General features: G+C 46.2%; 6 protein-coding genes across 6 annotated transcripts; 2 read left to right on the top strand and 4 right to left on the bottom strand.

The window, feature by feature from the left end:
- Nucleotides 1–15: 15 nt before the first annotated feature.
- VTP01DRAFT_9627 (uncharacterized protein) lies at nucleotides 16–4,354 on the bottom strand (the record flags this gene model as incomplete). Its single annotated transcript, XM_069388873.1, has 6 exons — nucleotides 16–531; nucleotides 588–1,109; nucleotides 1,169–1,494; nucleotides 1,555–1,693; nucleotides 1,766–3,838; nucleotides 3,914–4,354. 6 exons carry the CDS (start codon nucleotides 4,352–4,354, stop codon nucleotides 16–18), a joined length of 4,017 nt encoding a protein of 1,338 aa, XP_069240046.1.
- Nucleotides 4,355–6,104: 1,750 nt separating this feature from the next.
- VTP01DRAFT_9626 (uncharacterized protein) lies at nucleotides 6,105–6,403 on the top strand (the record flags this gene model as incomplete). Its single annotated transcript, XM_069388872.1, has 2 exons — nucleotides 6,105–6,208; nucleotides 6,280–6,403. The coding sequence occupies 2 exons, from the start codon at nucleotides 6,105–6,107 to the stop codon at nucleotides 6,401–6,403; spliced, it is 228 nt and encodes a 75-aa protein (XP_069240045.1).
- A 200-nt stretch (nucleotides 6,404–6,603) lies between these two features.
- Nucleotides 6,604–9,570, bottom strand: VTP01DRAFT_9625 (uncharacterized protein; the record flags this gene model as incomplete). Its single annotated transcript, XM_069388871.1, has 7 exons — nucleotides 6,604–7,114; nucleotides 7,207–7,622; nucleotides 7,683–7,822; nucleotides 7,879–8,557; nucleotides 8,624–8,872; nucleotides 8,932–9,152; nucleotides 9,246–9,570. The coding sequence occupies 7 exons, from the start codon at nucleotides 9,568–9,570 to the stop codon at nucleotides 6,604–6,606; spliced, it is 2,541 nt and encodes an 846-aa protein (XP_069240044.1).
- A 776-nt stretch (nucleotides 9,571–10,346) lies between these two features.
- VTP01DRAFT_9624 (uncharacterized protein) lies at nucleotides 10,347–12,265 on the bottom strand (the record flags this gene model as incomplete). The annotated part of the gene is made up of 12 exons (XM_069388870.1): nucleotides 10,347–10,466; nucleotides 10,533–10,616; nucleotides 10,677–10,789; nucleotides 10,862–10,911; nucleotides 10,983–10,990; nucleotides 11,050–11,153; nucleotides 11,211–11,342; nucleotides 11,407–11,556; nucleotides 11,616–11,716; nucleotides 11,773–11,874; nucleotides 11,938–12,034; nucleotides 12,097–12,265. 12 exons carry the CDS (start codon nucleotides 12,263–12,265, stop codon nucleotides 10,347–10,349), a joined length of 1,230 nt encoding a protein of 409 aa, XP_069240043.1.
- Nucleotides 12,266–12,311: 46 nt separating this feature from the next.
- Nucleotides 12,312–13,470, bottom strand: VTP01DRAFT_9623 (uncharacterized protein; the record flags this gene model as incomplete). The annotated part of the gene is made up of 4 exons (XM_069388869.1): nucleotides 12,312–13,079; nucleotides 13,148–13,185; nucleotides 13,236–13,378; nucleotides 13,451–13,470. 4 exons carry the CDS (start codon nucleotides 13,468–13,470, stop codon nucleotides 12,312–12,314), a joined length of 969 nt encoding a protein of 322 aa, XP_069240042.1.
- Nucleotides 13,471–13,783: 313 nt separating this feature from the next.
- Nucleotides 13,784–14,635, top strand: VTP01DRAFT_9622 (40S ribosomal protein uS12; the record flags this gene model as incomplete). Its single annotated transcript, XM_069388868.1, has 3 exons — nucleotides 13,784–13,787; nucleotides 14,137–14,302; nucleotides 14,368–14,635. 3 exons carry the CDS (start codon nucleotides 13,784–13,786, stop codon nucleotides 14,633–14,635), a joined length of 438 nt encoding a protein of 145 aa, XP_069240041.1.
- Nucleotides 14,636–15,050: the final 415 nt, after the last annotated feature.

Here is a 15,050-nt window from a genome sequence, read left to right as displayed (position 1 = left end):
TATAACAAGAGCGAGCTATGACAGGTTGGAGATGAAACTTTTGATATCGAATTCTTCTTCTCTTGGTTCCAGCTGGAGGCTCTTTGCATAGAATACGCCATTGTCTGTCTCGACGGTTTCAAGACATTGCAAGAGGTACCGCTGGATTTCTTCAACTTCGGTAAGACGGTAAGGGATTTGGAACTGGTCAATCTCATTCAAGATGCGTGTGATCTTGATATACTTGTCGAAATTGATAAGCTGATGACCATTGGGCGAAGTGCGGTGGTTGGCGTTGCCGTCGTCGATAAATGTCATGTCAGTGAGATAGACACCCAGGAATGGGAGACACGGGGCGACAGCGTTCTTTAACCGGTTTCGATACTCGGCAAAGTTTCTGCGAGAATCAGTCGCTCTGTAGATAGGATCGTAGAGCGCCTTGTTTTTCGCAGACACGAGGTCCCAAGTCTTTTTCAACCGCGCGATACTCGTTGAATCAAGCGCAGATCGAATGGCCATCAATGTGTTGTAATTGCTTAGTTGAAGACAGCTCTAAACAGTGGATTGGTACACAAACATTGATGTTTATCTAAATTTGTGGTACTTACGTCGCCAACTTTGATCCAAAACTTTATCATCTGAGCGCGCTTCTTTGCATCTGTTTCGCGCAGGATGGTGTCGGATACCCAGCTTGTAATTTGCGTGCTTCTCTGGATCATCGCCTTAACGTGCACTGCCGAGCTCTGCCCGACCTTCTTTTTAAACTCTTGTCCGATCATTTCGCTCGGCTCGATCTGGCAAAACATGCTGCTTTCCATAAGGGTCAACTGGCGCGCCAGCTCGGTCGGGTCAAATTCGCTGATATGCACCATTGTCAGATTGCCGAGACTGGAGGCCTTTTTCAATGTGCTACGCAGCGATCGTGCAACGTTAGGTGTAGGAGGAGGTGCGGTTGAATCCAAAGAGGAGGAATGGTCCTCGAAAAGCGCAAGTGTGGAAAACAGCGAGGATCCGGAAGAAAGTGACAGGTGCGATCCAGACGAGCTCGGCTTTTGCTGCTGATATAAACTTTTCAGGTCCTTCGTATACGACATTTTGCGGCCTGTGCATGCCAATGTTCTGGAAGCAAACTAGAAAAATATCCACATTAATCACACCTATCTCACAAATAATGCTAGTCGAAACTTACTCGTTTTCGAATCAATTCCATCATGCGCTTTGCCGGCCCAGGCATGGCTTCCGACATTGGGCCTGCAGTGAAATCGATCAATGTTTTTTCTATGCATGCATCGTGATCAAAGGAAAAGTAGGTTTCAAGCCAGCTCTTGATCACGTTGTAAACACGAAGACGAACGGGTAACAGGACTCTGTTTGTCCACAGTGCCAAATCCTGCGGATTCAACGGTACCTCTGCAGGTGGTTTCAGACCGAAACGTTGAATAAGCAGGTCCAAAAACACTGAGGGTGTCGTAAATAGACGGAAGTTGTAAAAGAATGCACGCGTGAAAATAAGGTCTACGTTCCATTGTGAGTTTTCCAATTCGTATCCACCAACAGCGTCGATTGGGGACATACCAGGCGATTTTTCATGCAATGTGAGTTTCTCTACCAGTGCTTCGATAGTTGCACCTGTCACCTGGCCTTCAGCGTTAAGCATCAGCTCATCCTCAGAGAAACTTCTCTGCTTCAAGAACCAAGGCTCGGGCTCCATATTCTAAGAGAATTCATTGTGTTAACCTCGGATATCCATCTATCAAAGATATATTGCTGTCGATGGCGCACTAACCTTTGAATGGCGCTCGTTTGATGCTAGACTGTCACGCCTATCACTGCCGCCAGATATCGATAGCAATGAAGACACTCTTCGTATTTGCTGTGGATCCATGAGGTTTTCGCTCGTAGCGGATGAACGCAAGTCGTCTGTTGCTCGTGGTTTTACGGACATACGCATTGCAGACATGCTTGACTCACGAGGTCGTCGGATGCGTTGGTTGTTGCTACCAGCAGCCTCGGTGATCGGCGTGGACTTTGATGTGGATAATCGAAGTTCGGGCTGGGGCAGCAGTTTTGAGGATACAGGTCGTTGGTGTTGCTGTTGCTGCTGTTGATGGTCGATGCTAGCTTCCGTTACAGGACTCATTATTTCTGGTGTCGTCAATGGTGTCATATTTGAAGATTCAACGGAAGAGCGAATTGATTGCCGTAGCTGTGAGCTCTGTGAAGTGCGCACAGAGTTCATGGATGCACCTGAAGTGACACGTGCAGCAGGTGCCACCATGTTAGGGCGCCTACCTGGTTTCGACAATGCTCTAGATCGTCTTGTTAAGCTTGTGCTAACAGTGGGAGGAAGTGGAGGTATGTCTGCCGCTGCTGCGCTACTTGGCTTGTTTTCAGTTTGCTGCTGCTGCTGCTGCTGCTGTTGCTGATTGGTATCAATTGTAAGAACCAAGGGGTTTTTTGCAACAACATCAAGGTCCTGAACTTGCTGCTCGCTGACGCCTTTGTCATTGCTGTTGTCGATGGTATCATTTTCTGCAATATCTTCAAGGTGGTTATCTCTGGTTGTTGGTTGCTTAAGGTCTCTCCGCAAGTCGTCAGGTTCGTCGTACTGATGTTGGAGCACGTTTAAGCTGGTAGCTTTTCGACCCAATATGCTGAGCGTCTGGTTACGTCGAGTATCTACGCTGCTTTCCAGCTCCTTTTTCATAGCGTAAACATGTTCTTTTTCGATGATATCTTGTTCATCGACCTGCAAGCATGTCCGCACGCGGGCAGCGCTATCGTTGATTGTCTGTATGACTTTTTCACAGTTATCTTGGATCTGTTTCATGTCGTGCTCCTCATGGCGTCCCCGCGGACTGGCTAAGGCTCTGACGGAGGTCACTAGATTCGTGATAGCACTGTAGACGGCTTCTTTAGCGAGAACAAGTGCGACGAGATGCGGATCTTCTGGTATCACTGAGCAGTGCTTGTAATCGAGTTCGCCGACGTTCGAGCATACATGTTCCACCACTGCCAGGAAGGTGCGAACGGCTTCTACAGAGCGCCTCGCCATTTCTAGCATTTCTGTCGCTCGCTGTCGTTGTGATAGGAATTTTTCAATGGTCGACTGGAGCTTGTGCATCAAGTCGTCAATAGTAGCTTGGTGTTCTAGTAGATTGTGCAAGATATGCTGTGCATCTGCCAAGGGAACAGCTTTGGCAATAAGGGATGCGCTGGATAATCGGGCCTCCACGAGCTGCTGTCTTAGAGACTGAGTTGAATTGGTTGCTACTGAATCGACAGAAAGTAAAGACGATCTTGGTGATGCTTGGTGTCCGTCGCCTACAACTTGCGGTGCAATGTGCAATAAGTCGACGAATGTATTGAATTCAATAGCCAATGTGTTTGTCAATGTGGGTATTTGCTGGAGCACAGCTTCCAGGGCGCCATCCTGGGCAGCTTGTAGTTCTTTTCCTTTGAGCACAAGTTTGCTCAATGCACTGAGCAATTTTTTACGTTGGCGAGCCAGCTCGGGATAGCATTTTAGCAGAGAAGAGTCGTTGCTAACTGTGTTCGCTGCCGTCAAGACCGCGCGAATGGATGATACAACGTGAAATATGGCCAATTGGATGTTGGCCGTCTCTGGATGTTCGCAAGCCTCCAGTAACTCGTGGATTTTGTCATCGACCTGTTTCACGAGTGTGTCTAGCTGCTGCTGCTGCTGCTGATGATGATGATGATGATGATGATGCTGCAGATGCTGCTGCAGATGTGCAGATGATGATAAGGACGACCCCTCGTCGCTGCTGACATGTTTCTCCTCGTTCAACAAGGCACGCGCCAGCTCTGCACGATTCAGCAGTAATTTTGAGTTGTCCTGCGGAGATTCGACGTGAGTTGTGGCATGATGCGAATACTATTTTGGAAGTGGGCCATTTCCCGAATTACGTACCTGGTCTACATTTGACGTTGCCAAGGGTGTAACCTCGGGAGATGCTTCGTGATCTCGAACATGAGCAGAAGAAATACTATTCCTCCAGTCCTCCAACTCTCTTTGTGAATGCTCGTCTTCAAAGTCTGCGCTGTGTCGAACAGCTTCTCCTATCCTTCCAACGTAGTTGCTTGGAAACCAGCCGCGTACACCACCACATTGGCCGTCCCACCATCCAGAATCGTCTCTCGTCAAGACCTCAATGATGGCCCCTTTGCGGAAAAATAAACAGGATACCGCTGCATCAGCTGGCGCGTTCGTCGGCAGATAATCGTGCAGGGCTTGTACAAAATGTGATGTGTAGGCGGATGGCTCGTCTCGCGGCGAACTGGGCAGGGACGATGGTGGCGAAAGTGTAGTAGGCTGAGGACTTTGTGGTGGAGGGATGGCTGAAATCGTCATATGCTTTTTTAACAGCTGTGCCTGATCCGATGGTGAATCGAGATAGGGACAAGAAAACAATAGAATATACAAATATATCCGGGCCGCCTAGCCTTTTTTTCTCTTTCTATTCCAAGGGTCTATCCAGATGGACCTATGGAGGCTTCAAAGCGTAGTTGGGTGTGCCCAGATGGAAAAGGACTATGTACAAAGGCAAAAAAAAAAAGCAAGAAAAAAGAGTTGAGAGCGAGAAAAGAAGAAAGGGAAAGAAAAAGGTTGGTTTCCGACGACTAGGCGATTTTGCACGTCTTGGGCTATTCGTATCTCTGCGTGTTTCTATCTTTCTCCTTCCTCCACCCCCATCCCGGAGTGTTTCCCCCCCCCCCCCAAATGCACCCTCGTATTCCTCTCCCTTTGCCCCTCTTGCCTCCATTCACGGATAAGGGGAGGAGGAGGCTTTTTTGGGGCAGGATGTTAGCGAGTGATGCAACCAATCAAAGGGTTTTTTTCCCTTTTCATTTTGACAAACGGTACCCCCGTGTCTTATTTCGTAGATCGGTTGTCAGCACATCGACGCACAGAATTCTCACGAAGAAGCCGGACGAAAGGCTTGCAAGGATTCGAGAAATGAATGCCGGCAGTTCCAAGGTGCTGAGAGGTTTATGTTTGTGCACCCTGGTTGCGGCAGATATGATCTTGGCTTCTGTGCGTGCAATATGCAGTAGCTCATTACGGTCGGACAAAGAGCGTATTTGTATCACGTCGCATCTAGTTTGTTTCTGCAACAGGCTAGCTCTGCGATGAAACCCGAAATAGGTAACTCATGAAAGCCAGTCGTTCATACAATAAAAAAATCGTTCCTCTTTTTTTAAGATTCGACAGCAACACGCCACACGACTCACTTTCTCGTGAATCGTCCAACACAAATATCCTGCACTCTTAGAGGCCGAATACTATGTAAAGTGTTTGCATCACTCGAGAAGGTTACGACACTCAATATACAAACAACCATCAGCCGTTATCACAACAAGCTACGCCAATCGCATTTAATATGCTGACCCACACTGTCATACGCGCTTATGTTTGATTAATTGATCCCGCTTCCATCAAATCTCTTTCGAGCTCTTGCAAGAATCATGACTTGCGAGTGATCTATCGTTTCAGCGTCACTGATACTTCGACCTCCCCTACAAACATACTGTATAGCGACTTACCATTTTAGCTATGCAAAGAGATATTACCCAGTAGCTACAACGACACTAATCTTCTGGAGTAAACAGGGGCCGCCGGGAGTACACATCTAGTAATTTTCACGTTGCGGTAACTCTCGTGGTGTGCCCGTACTACACATTTACAGTACCGCGGGGGACAGAAATAGGGTCTCTTTTTATTTTTTCCTCGATGTACATATATCAAGATAAAAATGGCGCAGTGTTACATCAAACAAGTTTCATCCCACGCAACAGCCACTTTTGACATTGACCGCGTGCTCGCCGATCATTTTGTCTGTTACTACGGTTTTGGTCAGGGTCAGCCAGCCCGGAATTCTGACTCTGAATCGACGAAAATCTCCAAAGAAACGCGAAAAACCAGTCTTCACCAGATGTCTTCCACTGATTTGATAAAAATTACGAAAAAGCTATGCTCTCAGACTGTCTTCTAAACATTGTCATCGTCTCTGTATTATCCGACGAATTTCCTCTTGCTGGCGTTGTCCTTGAACATTCAGCGCCGCCTTCTTTTTTTGTTAGCTTGCTGCACGTTTTCCTCCATGAGTTGGTGGGCGTTCAAGATGGGCCGTATGAATACTGTCCTCGATAACTACGCCACCATTCTCGACAATTGGGCTATCTGCGTCGATTCGTACGCCACACGGTAGCTCACTGGCCTCCGAGCCTGACATTGTTAGTATTAGCAAAATATGCATATGCCGCAGTTATAGATAGGAACAAAATCTGGCTGTATGGCTGTGTTAATCTGGCGAAAGGAAAGATACCGGCGTTTTCGCCCTCCTACATAGACAAACAAACAAATGATCCTGAACCGACTCGAGATCCACATGCAACTTGATTTTGGCTCCAAAAGTTTATGTTTTCCGGTTGTGTTTTCTTTCACGCAGGAGGGAAGTGGGTCGGAGGGAAGGATAGATACATGGGAAAAGGGAACGATACCAAGCTTACAATCGATACTATAATAAAATATATATGTATATAAAAATGAGAGAGAGATAGAAAGGGAAGAATGTGTTGCTATTGATGCACGTTGCTGGTCTAGCCAGTAAAGATCCTAAAAATGAGGTATAAAGTGGCTCCACAGAATCGAATAACTGATAAACCTGCGACGGACCAAAGAATGAAGCCAAGATATGCGGTGCTTCTTGTATCGAAATCACCAAACCAGTGGAGAATCGTGGCGTTAGTAATAACCACAATTAAGATCAGGTTGGATATAATCCAGGCCAGGACAACCCGAGTACGGAAAGACTTGTAGTAATCTTCTTGCTTTGTTTGTGCATCGCGATGCTGCACGGGCTCTTCCACTTTGCGCTGCAGTTCAATGCATGCTTCCTCGTACGCTGCATTGATATCCTTTTGCTCCGTCGGCAGATCAATTTCGGCAGTGTGTTCACCAGATTCATCTTTCTTGGACTTTACTACACCCAAGTCTGTAGCGATCTTGCTGTCTCCCTTGGTACCCCATGAAACGTCGTGGATGTTGCAGAACGCATAAACATTCAGGATGTTAATGTAGCTAGGAGAAAGGAAAATGTACTGGATGAAACTATACATTAAAAAGTATACATCGATCAGTATCATCGTCATCAGAATTGCGCAAGATATTGCGCATAATATTTCTCATCATCATCTACTTACCTAGTGAACATGTGCCACGGGTCCAAGAACATGAAGCTGGCCACAAAGTACATGACGTACGTTGCGCAGACAGATACAATAATGTTGCGGAACATTTCTTGCCCAAGCATGGCCGTGATACTACCGTGAGAATCTTCAATGGCAGTGTTGACACCAACGACTGTGATCCAGACCGTAGCAAACATCATGTATCCCATCAAAAGTGCGAAAAAGACCATACTGCCGGTATATAACCATTTTGAACCCTGCGGACGGTTGCCAAGCGCAATAATGAACTGTACAATCATCAGGAGCACGTATACATAGTTGAGAATCATGTGCAGAAGGTTAGCAATCTCGGCAGAGAAGGGCTTGGGATTAAGTTCGTCTTGGCCCAAAGCCTGGGTGAGGATAAAGAAGGTGAGGTAAAAGTTACCCTATCATCGGGAAAAAAAGGTGAGCCATAGAAGTGCATATTAGGACGTCGATATTCTTACCAAAGCGAACCATGAAAAGATCATGTTGTAAGTGTTATAAAAGTCTTCAATCATGAACATGAGTTTGCGCAGGAACGAGTGGTTGGACGACCAGACCTTTCGCCAGTGATACAGCGCATAAACGCCGGCAAAGAAAGAACCTATGGAAATAGAGAGTATTAAATCGCAAGTCTCATACGAACTCCATCAACTTTACCATTGAGCCAACGTCGACGCTGAGAGATCAGTTCAGGGACTTTGTCAGGCACATCAGTTTCACCGTAGCTGCTGTTGACATAGTGAAGCACATAATTTGCGTTCTTCTTGGCAACCAGCTCGTAACAGAGGATACGATCTTCAGCCAGATACATGTTGGCTGTAAAGATATCAGCGTCACCACCATGCATCGTTTCGCCGAGGAAATATTTCTCCAGGGGACCGTGGCCATTGATATCATTTTGCAAGGCAGTGTATCTGTAAGCAGAAAAGGCACCAGGCAGCACGGAAATGTAGCCAAAGACAGACTCGAGAGGCTTGTCGAGAATATTCGACATTTTGTATTCAAAGTTTTGGGCAGCAACCAGCGGGTTCAACAACGCGACGCCTGCTGTTCCAGTCAGGGCACGAATCTCGCCACAGGCACCAGCAATGTTCGAATTGATATCAAAGGCTTTCCACAAATGGTAGATGGATGTGCCACCAGGACGCGTACCAACGTCAATGAGGACACAGACGTTGGGCTTGATCAGCGGACCAAATGCCTGGAAGAACCATCGATGGGAGTTGATCTTTTTTTGGTTCTTTTCCTTGAGACAGAATAGTATCTGGCATGGAGTAATACCCTTATCTGCACCCTTGATTTTCATTTCAGGATCGACAGAAAGTTGTGTTGTGTACTGTGAACAAGAAAGTCCAAAACAGGTTAATAATTGTTTGTTTCCGTGTAACAGTAATTTACTTGCCTCGTAAATGTGAGCAGTGACAGGCTTGTCACCGACAATGTTCTTTGCAACACCATCTTGGTAGACACCCAGAGTTTCCAGAAGCGTCAGGGTACGCGGGTGGATCTTATTACGGCCATCAGACACGATACAGACAGTGACTTTTTGCCAACCCTTGGGTCCCCACGTACGGGATCGATCACGACTGCACAAGTGAGCGATATTCTTCATGACACCGTGCATAGTTCTGGCAAACAAGACTTCATCTTCCTAAGTGGCATCAATTTAGCCATGTTGCATCCAGTTTCTCCTTTCCATTTCCTTCTTACGTTATACATGGTCAAAACAATAAACAGTTCAGTTTCTCGGTTCAGCAGCTGCTGTCTCAGCGTGTAACCCGACGACGCAAAGTCCTTGGGATCACAGGTAGCAGCGGTGTATCGCATATGCGTAAACTCCTTGGTATCCTTGATAGGCACAGCCTGCAGGTATCTCGTTGGGACAGGACAGTCCAAGACCAAATTACCTCGAGTAAGCTTGACTTTCTTTGCTGTTGTTTTGGTGTTTTGAAAACAAGACCAGAAAAAAAAAGTTAATTTCTCAATTGTTGCACCAAACCTGTCCGTTTTTTCGATGCACTTACTTGTCTTGTAACGACGAGGCTGTCTGCGAGGCGCTTCACCGTAGTGCATTGCTGGCGAGCCTGGCATACCACCGGTGGGAGCGAATTGGGCGTGCGGTGAACCAGCGCCCTGAGGATAGCCGCCGCCACCAGCGTAAGGTGACATGGGAGCTCCAGTTGCATGCTGTCGCAACAAAGGCTGATTATCGTATGTAGGCGCTGGTGGGGCGTGATCCTCGTAGGGGTCTACAAAGGGTGATCTGCGATCCGTCGGCTGCGGCGAGAAGTGGGTCTCGCGCATCGGATACTGATCATGCGTGGGCGGCGGGCTGCGATGATTGTACATTGTTTGGATGTGTGTGTGGCAACAGATCTACGTACGCTCTCTAGTTCGCCAGGAACGCTAAATTTCAGATATATAAAGAGTGGGACGAGATCGATTGACTGTTTACGCTGTAGAAACCTGCTACAGCCAAAGTGTGTAGTGAAAAGGAGTGTGAAGGATGAACAGAAAAAGAGCTCGAGGGCAGGAAGAAGAAGAGAAAAAGAGAGAGGGAACCGAAGGAAGAAGGTATCTACCAAAGGAAGGAGACTTGATTCGCAGGAGAGACGCTCCAAAAGTTTAATTAGCTTGTGTTACCTATTCGAGTTACGCAGGCATACATTGAATAAAGAAATGATAAAAATACGGGTTCACGAAAAGGGCCTTTCAGAGTGAGCGAGAATTTCCGGATCCAGCGATGCCAATGCTGAAGTGATAAGGACAAGAAGAATAGCCGCAATACGTCAAAGTAGGGGAGCAGGCGACGACGCAATGTATTATCCTTCCTAATGTAATTCGTGCTGATAATTCATCAATTTCCTGCACGTAAACTGGACAAATCGCACGTCTTGTCCTAAACTCAGGTGGAAAAGATGGCGGCCAGCGAGGAGATTGGACCGTTCTGGAGTAGGATAATCGCTCCACAATGTGCATCCAATTTTATGCTCCAGCGACTGTATACAAATGGCAACATTTTCCAATTTACAGTCCAGTTCAAACAGAGGATCTATTATTGTAGCGTGTCAGCCACAAAAAAAAAGAGGGGTCCGTTTTTTTCGCTGGCTGCTATTATTGTGATATTATTGCAAGTTCCTTCCAAAATTCTGGTTCCATTTAAGTAGCTCATTTATATCTTTTGCCCAGTCGTCGCTCTCGCTCACTCTGGTGACACAAGGTATAGGGTACTTTGATGTGCGCACCTAAACATATTTACGCTCGTAAATTGCCATTTATCCTATACCAGCAAAGCGTGATTCTTTTGCTACCTGCAAATATTCTCCCTTGTCCAGCATGAAAATTTCTTGTCCGTCCATGGATACCTCAACTTGGCTGCGACTGGATGGTCCGATCTACACGCGCACGTGAATATTTATCCCATTTTTCGTCTAAGCCCAGCCCATCATACGTACGCGAAGCTGAATGTTTACACTCGGTGGCAGCAGCACCGTTCGGAACGACAACGATCTAGGGCAGATAGGAGTCATGACTAGACTCTGCACGCTAGGATGAACGATTGGCCCGCCTATCATTCTAAAATGTTAGGTTGTAAGCCAGATAATAAAAATGTATGCATTGCATGCATGCGACATTTTACCTGCTGACAATGAATACGCTGTGGATCCAGTTGGAGTGGAGACGATCAACCTTGTATACATATATCCATCACATGTATGAATATTTTCGCCTATAACAACAATATCATCCCTATTTCTTACCCGTCCGCCTACAATGTAATCATTATTATCCAGACCAGTTAGTTGGATCAGATTGTCGCATACATACCACACATTCAGTGAGGTATTCTCCATCTACATAGCAACCTATTGCTGTTAAATGAGGGTATCTTCCACGATGCAAAGTGACCTCGTTCATGACCTGTCTATCCTCTTATATTTCCAATCAGTGAGTCTCTAGCTCCATGTATAAAGCAAATGTCGACTTACCGACTTCTTTTCCATTTAGCGTAATTCGCTTTCCATTCTCTTGATGGAGAGAGCAAAATAGTCGCATGCGAAGCATCAAAGATGCTTTTCCTGCAGTCATATCGGTTACCACGCGCTGGAAGTGTTTATACTCTAAATGAAGCTAGTTAGCCCTTTGTCGAGGGTCAATACTGTGAAGGATTCGCCTGATACGTACGAAACGACATGAGAAATCCTAACGTTCCCATCGAAAATGAGATAACAGGCGGTGCAGCTTTTGGAAACAGCGACGATAAGTGCAGCATTGTACCATCCCCACCTAGCGTGATGGCAAAATCGACCGTGCGGGTATACTCTTGTTTTTGACCTATATTTGAATGTGTTAGCATGTCCTTTGAATTTTAGAGGATATTAGGGTTAACCTACCTTTTGGAATGACATACACAAAGGGTAACTTTTCTCGATAAAGCTCGGCGACTTCTGGTTCTACGATAATGTTGAGCTCGGGATGCTCCTTGTGCAACCAGCTTTCATTATTGTGTCAAAGATATGTATTAGTCTTAGCACAGACAGGGCGACTTACTTTGCGACTTCGTTCAGGGCAGCTTCTGTTTTGACATCATTTGGCTTTTTCACAATCAGCACGTTTCGCGGTCGACCAACCCAATCCAACGTGAATTTGCCTCTGCGACAATCATTAATCTTTGTCTTTTTCTTCTCATAAAGAGCGCCGAGAAACCGAACTTACCCGTACGTACTGCCGGGTACTTGACGGATATCGCTCGTCTCGCGTGTCTTTATTGAATTCAGGACGTTTTTGGTTTGGGAATTTTCATCGATGGCATCTTTTTATTGCGTCAATGTTTACTGATACGGCGTTAACTCAGGTGCAGGCTTTCTTCCATACCGATCGCCCATTGCTCTCGAGTAAGTTTGATGTGAGTCTTGTCCGGCAAAAGCGCCGTGGTTCTTATACTGCCATTAGTATAGAATCGTTGCAGGCACACGCTACGTGATCTGCAATGCCGGCTGATCGATCGCAGCATTAGCATGGTGGACAAAGCCAAGGACGGCATGAAAAGGATCTCCGAAAATTAAAGAAAAGAGATGATGCTAAAAGATCTATCGTCTTTGTTTATTTGAACCATCCCATCGATCATCACCAGCATATCTTCGTTTTTCGCCTGTGAAACTTGATGACGACGGGGATGAGGATGGTTGACTAGATTGTTTGACTATTCTACTTGCGACTTTCTGTGCATTTGCCTTGGCGGCTGCCAGGGCAGCGGCGTTCGGCCTGGAGGAGGAGGACGTTTGATCCGGCGCTACATTCACTGTTGGCGTTGCTGCTTGTGCACTGGGAACAAAAGGTATGCTAGATCGATTCTGTTGCGCCATGGCCCGTTCTTCCATAACACGCTGTTGAGCCTCCATCAATCCATCAATGTATGCCTCGTGAGGAAATCCGTGTGGATCAAACTCTTCCTTTGGAAAATTGCTGCCGACCTCATCAAGTTCAATAAATTCTACGAGTTTTGCGTATATACGTGGATTTCGAAATGCTTTGTTGCGTTGCAAGTGCTCGTTTAGTTTGTGCCCGGATTCACGCAGTGACAAGAAATGTGCAACTTTGGCTTCGCGCTCTGGGTCGCACGGTGTCTCCGGTTCTGGAGGGATGCCCCAGTTCTCGACACCTTCGATCGGTAGTGGTCTCAGTAACGCTCGTCGTTGCCGGATCGCTTCAATGTCTCCAAGGTTCCGCAAGACTGTGGATGGTAACACTTTTGTTTCTTCTTTCTGAGGCGTTTCTCTCTGTGAACTCGGTTTCTCTGCTGCTTGCTTTTCGCTCTGTTTGGGCTCTTGCTTTTGATTTACTGTCGTATCTAGGGGCTAATATCGTGCTCAATCTCTCGGCCACTTTTCAGTCAACAGTGTGTAACGGATCATTCTCTCGTTACCTTGCTAGAATCTGCCGTTTTCTTTGGTTGTTCCTCTTCTATACGACTGTCAACCTTGGAACGATCGCGTTTATTAGATGAATATTACCTCTTTGGGGCGATGAAGAAACATTTGAGAGTTGATCGTCTTCATCGTCAGAGTAATTCACCAGCGCGTTCATTTTACTTGGACAACAGACAGAAAATGCAACGGCGTGCATTTCGGTGATCCAAACATGGTAAAGTTGTACTCTGCAATCCAATATCACTTGCCAAGTTGCTAAGACCCTTCTCGAGTCCAAATATTAGACTTAATATGGTTACCTTTGGGAGAATGGACTCATATCAGTTCCAGTCGTACGACCAGCTGCCTCAATATGTAAAGTGATTGTCTTATGTTTGTCTCAATTTACAAGATATTACAACAATGCCTTTTGTAGCACACAGCGTATGATATACAGTAGAACTTCACATGCTTGCGATGAAACTAAGAAAATAGACGGGATTCCATCATTTGGTTTGCGAAAATGTGCTTGAGACACTTACTCGGCGGCGATCTGTGCTTGACATTTTGTATAAGCGGAGGAGTCTGAAATTGCCATAACAACTCAACTCTGGCCAGCCTGGACACAATCCTTCTCTTCATTTTCTGGCATCATGGGTGAGTAGCTATTGTCCATGAAAGGGCGTGTTACTGCGAACGGGGATGCAGCATGAGTATGGATGAACTACAAGATAAACGATGGACGGATAAAAATGGATGGATTCATACTTGGTCGACATGACGACAACAGCATTTGGCAATGACCATGGCTTTCCGCAAGAATGACAGCATATACCACTATTCTCGGTCAGACCAATTTCTTGGTCTGACTGTCTACCAGAGCATCGCATGTCATCGATTGGATTGGATTGTGGGAGTTGTGGAGAGCAGGGATCTGAAATGAGGGAATGGGACAAGCTGACCATATTAAACTGTATACTTACATTGTGCTTTCTTCTTTTTAAAGCTCGTGGACAACCCAGAGGTTTGAATGCCGCACGCAAGTTGCGTATTCACCGCCGTGAACAACGCTGGGCCGATAAGCAATACAAGAAGCGTGCCTTGGGTACTGCTTTCCGCTCCTCTCCCTTCGCTGGTGCCTCCCACGCCAAGGGTATCGTCTTGGAAAAGATGTAAGAATCAGTGCTTATTGGAGAGATGTATATACATATTGATGACGAAACATCTTTACCTACAGTGGTGTCGAAGCCAAGCAGCCTAACTCTGCCATCCGTAAGTGTGTCCGTGTCCAGCTCATCAAGAACGGCAAGAAGGTCACTGCTTTTGTCCCCAACGACGGTTGTTTGAACTACGTCGACGAAAACGATGAAGTCTTGATCGCCGGTTTCGGTCGTAAGGGCCGTGCCATTGGTGATATTCCCGGTGTCCGTTTCAAGGTCGTCAAGGTCGCTGGTGTCTCTCTCCTCGCTTTGTACAAGGAGAAGAAGGAGAAGCCCAGATCATAAGTGTACTACTTTTGCGTACATAAAATATCACCCATTCTGGATGGAAACAATCGGATGATCAACAAACGGTGTTTGTTCTTCATTTACTGTTATTGTTTATATTTTGGACATTGCATTGAAGTGCGAAGCTACGTGTGAGAGTTTACGTATTGCTAATTCAATAATCTGAGAAGAGTATGAGCTGTCCGACAGTAGACATTTGCAGAAGCAAGGGCTTGCATTTGATACGTTGTTACATAATGCCTTGGGTGGCTCAAGGGCTCGCACTAGTTTGCTTGTAGATAGAATTAAAGTACCTTGCGTACTAAATGGAACATGATATCTCCTCGAAGTTAAATTTGCAAACTTTTGCATCCCAAGCGCTCATAGAGAGGCGCTTCTTGTTACTATGGTTGCTTAATGAAGTCGTCCGTGG

The sequence above is a fragment of the Rhizomucor pusillus genome (assembly GCF_041956525.1).
Source record: "Rhizomucor pusillus strain CBS 183.67 unplaced genomic scaffold VTP01scaffold_7, whole genome shotgun sequence".
NCBI classification, from domain to species: domain Eukaryota; kingdom Fungi; phylum Mucoromycota; class Mucoromycetes; order Mucorales; family Lichtheimiaceae; genus Rhizomucor; species Rhizomucor pusillus.
Note: the sequence above shows the minus strand (reverse complement) of the source record. Positions and strands in the feature narration are given on the sequence as shown.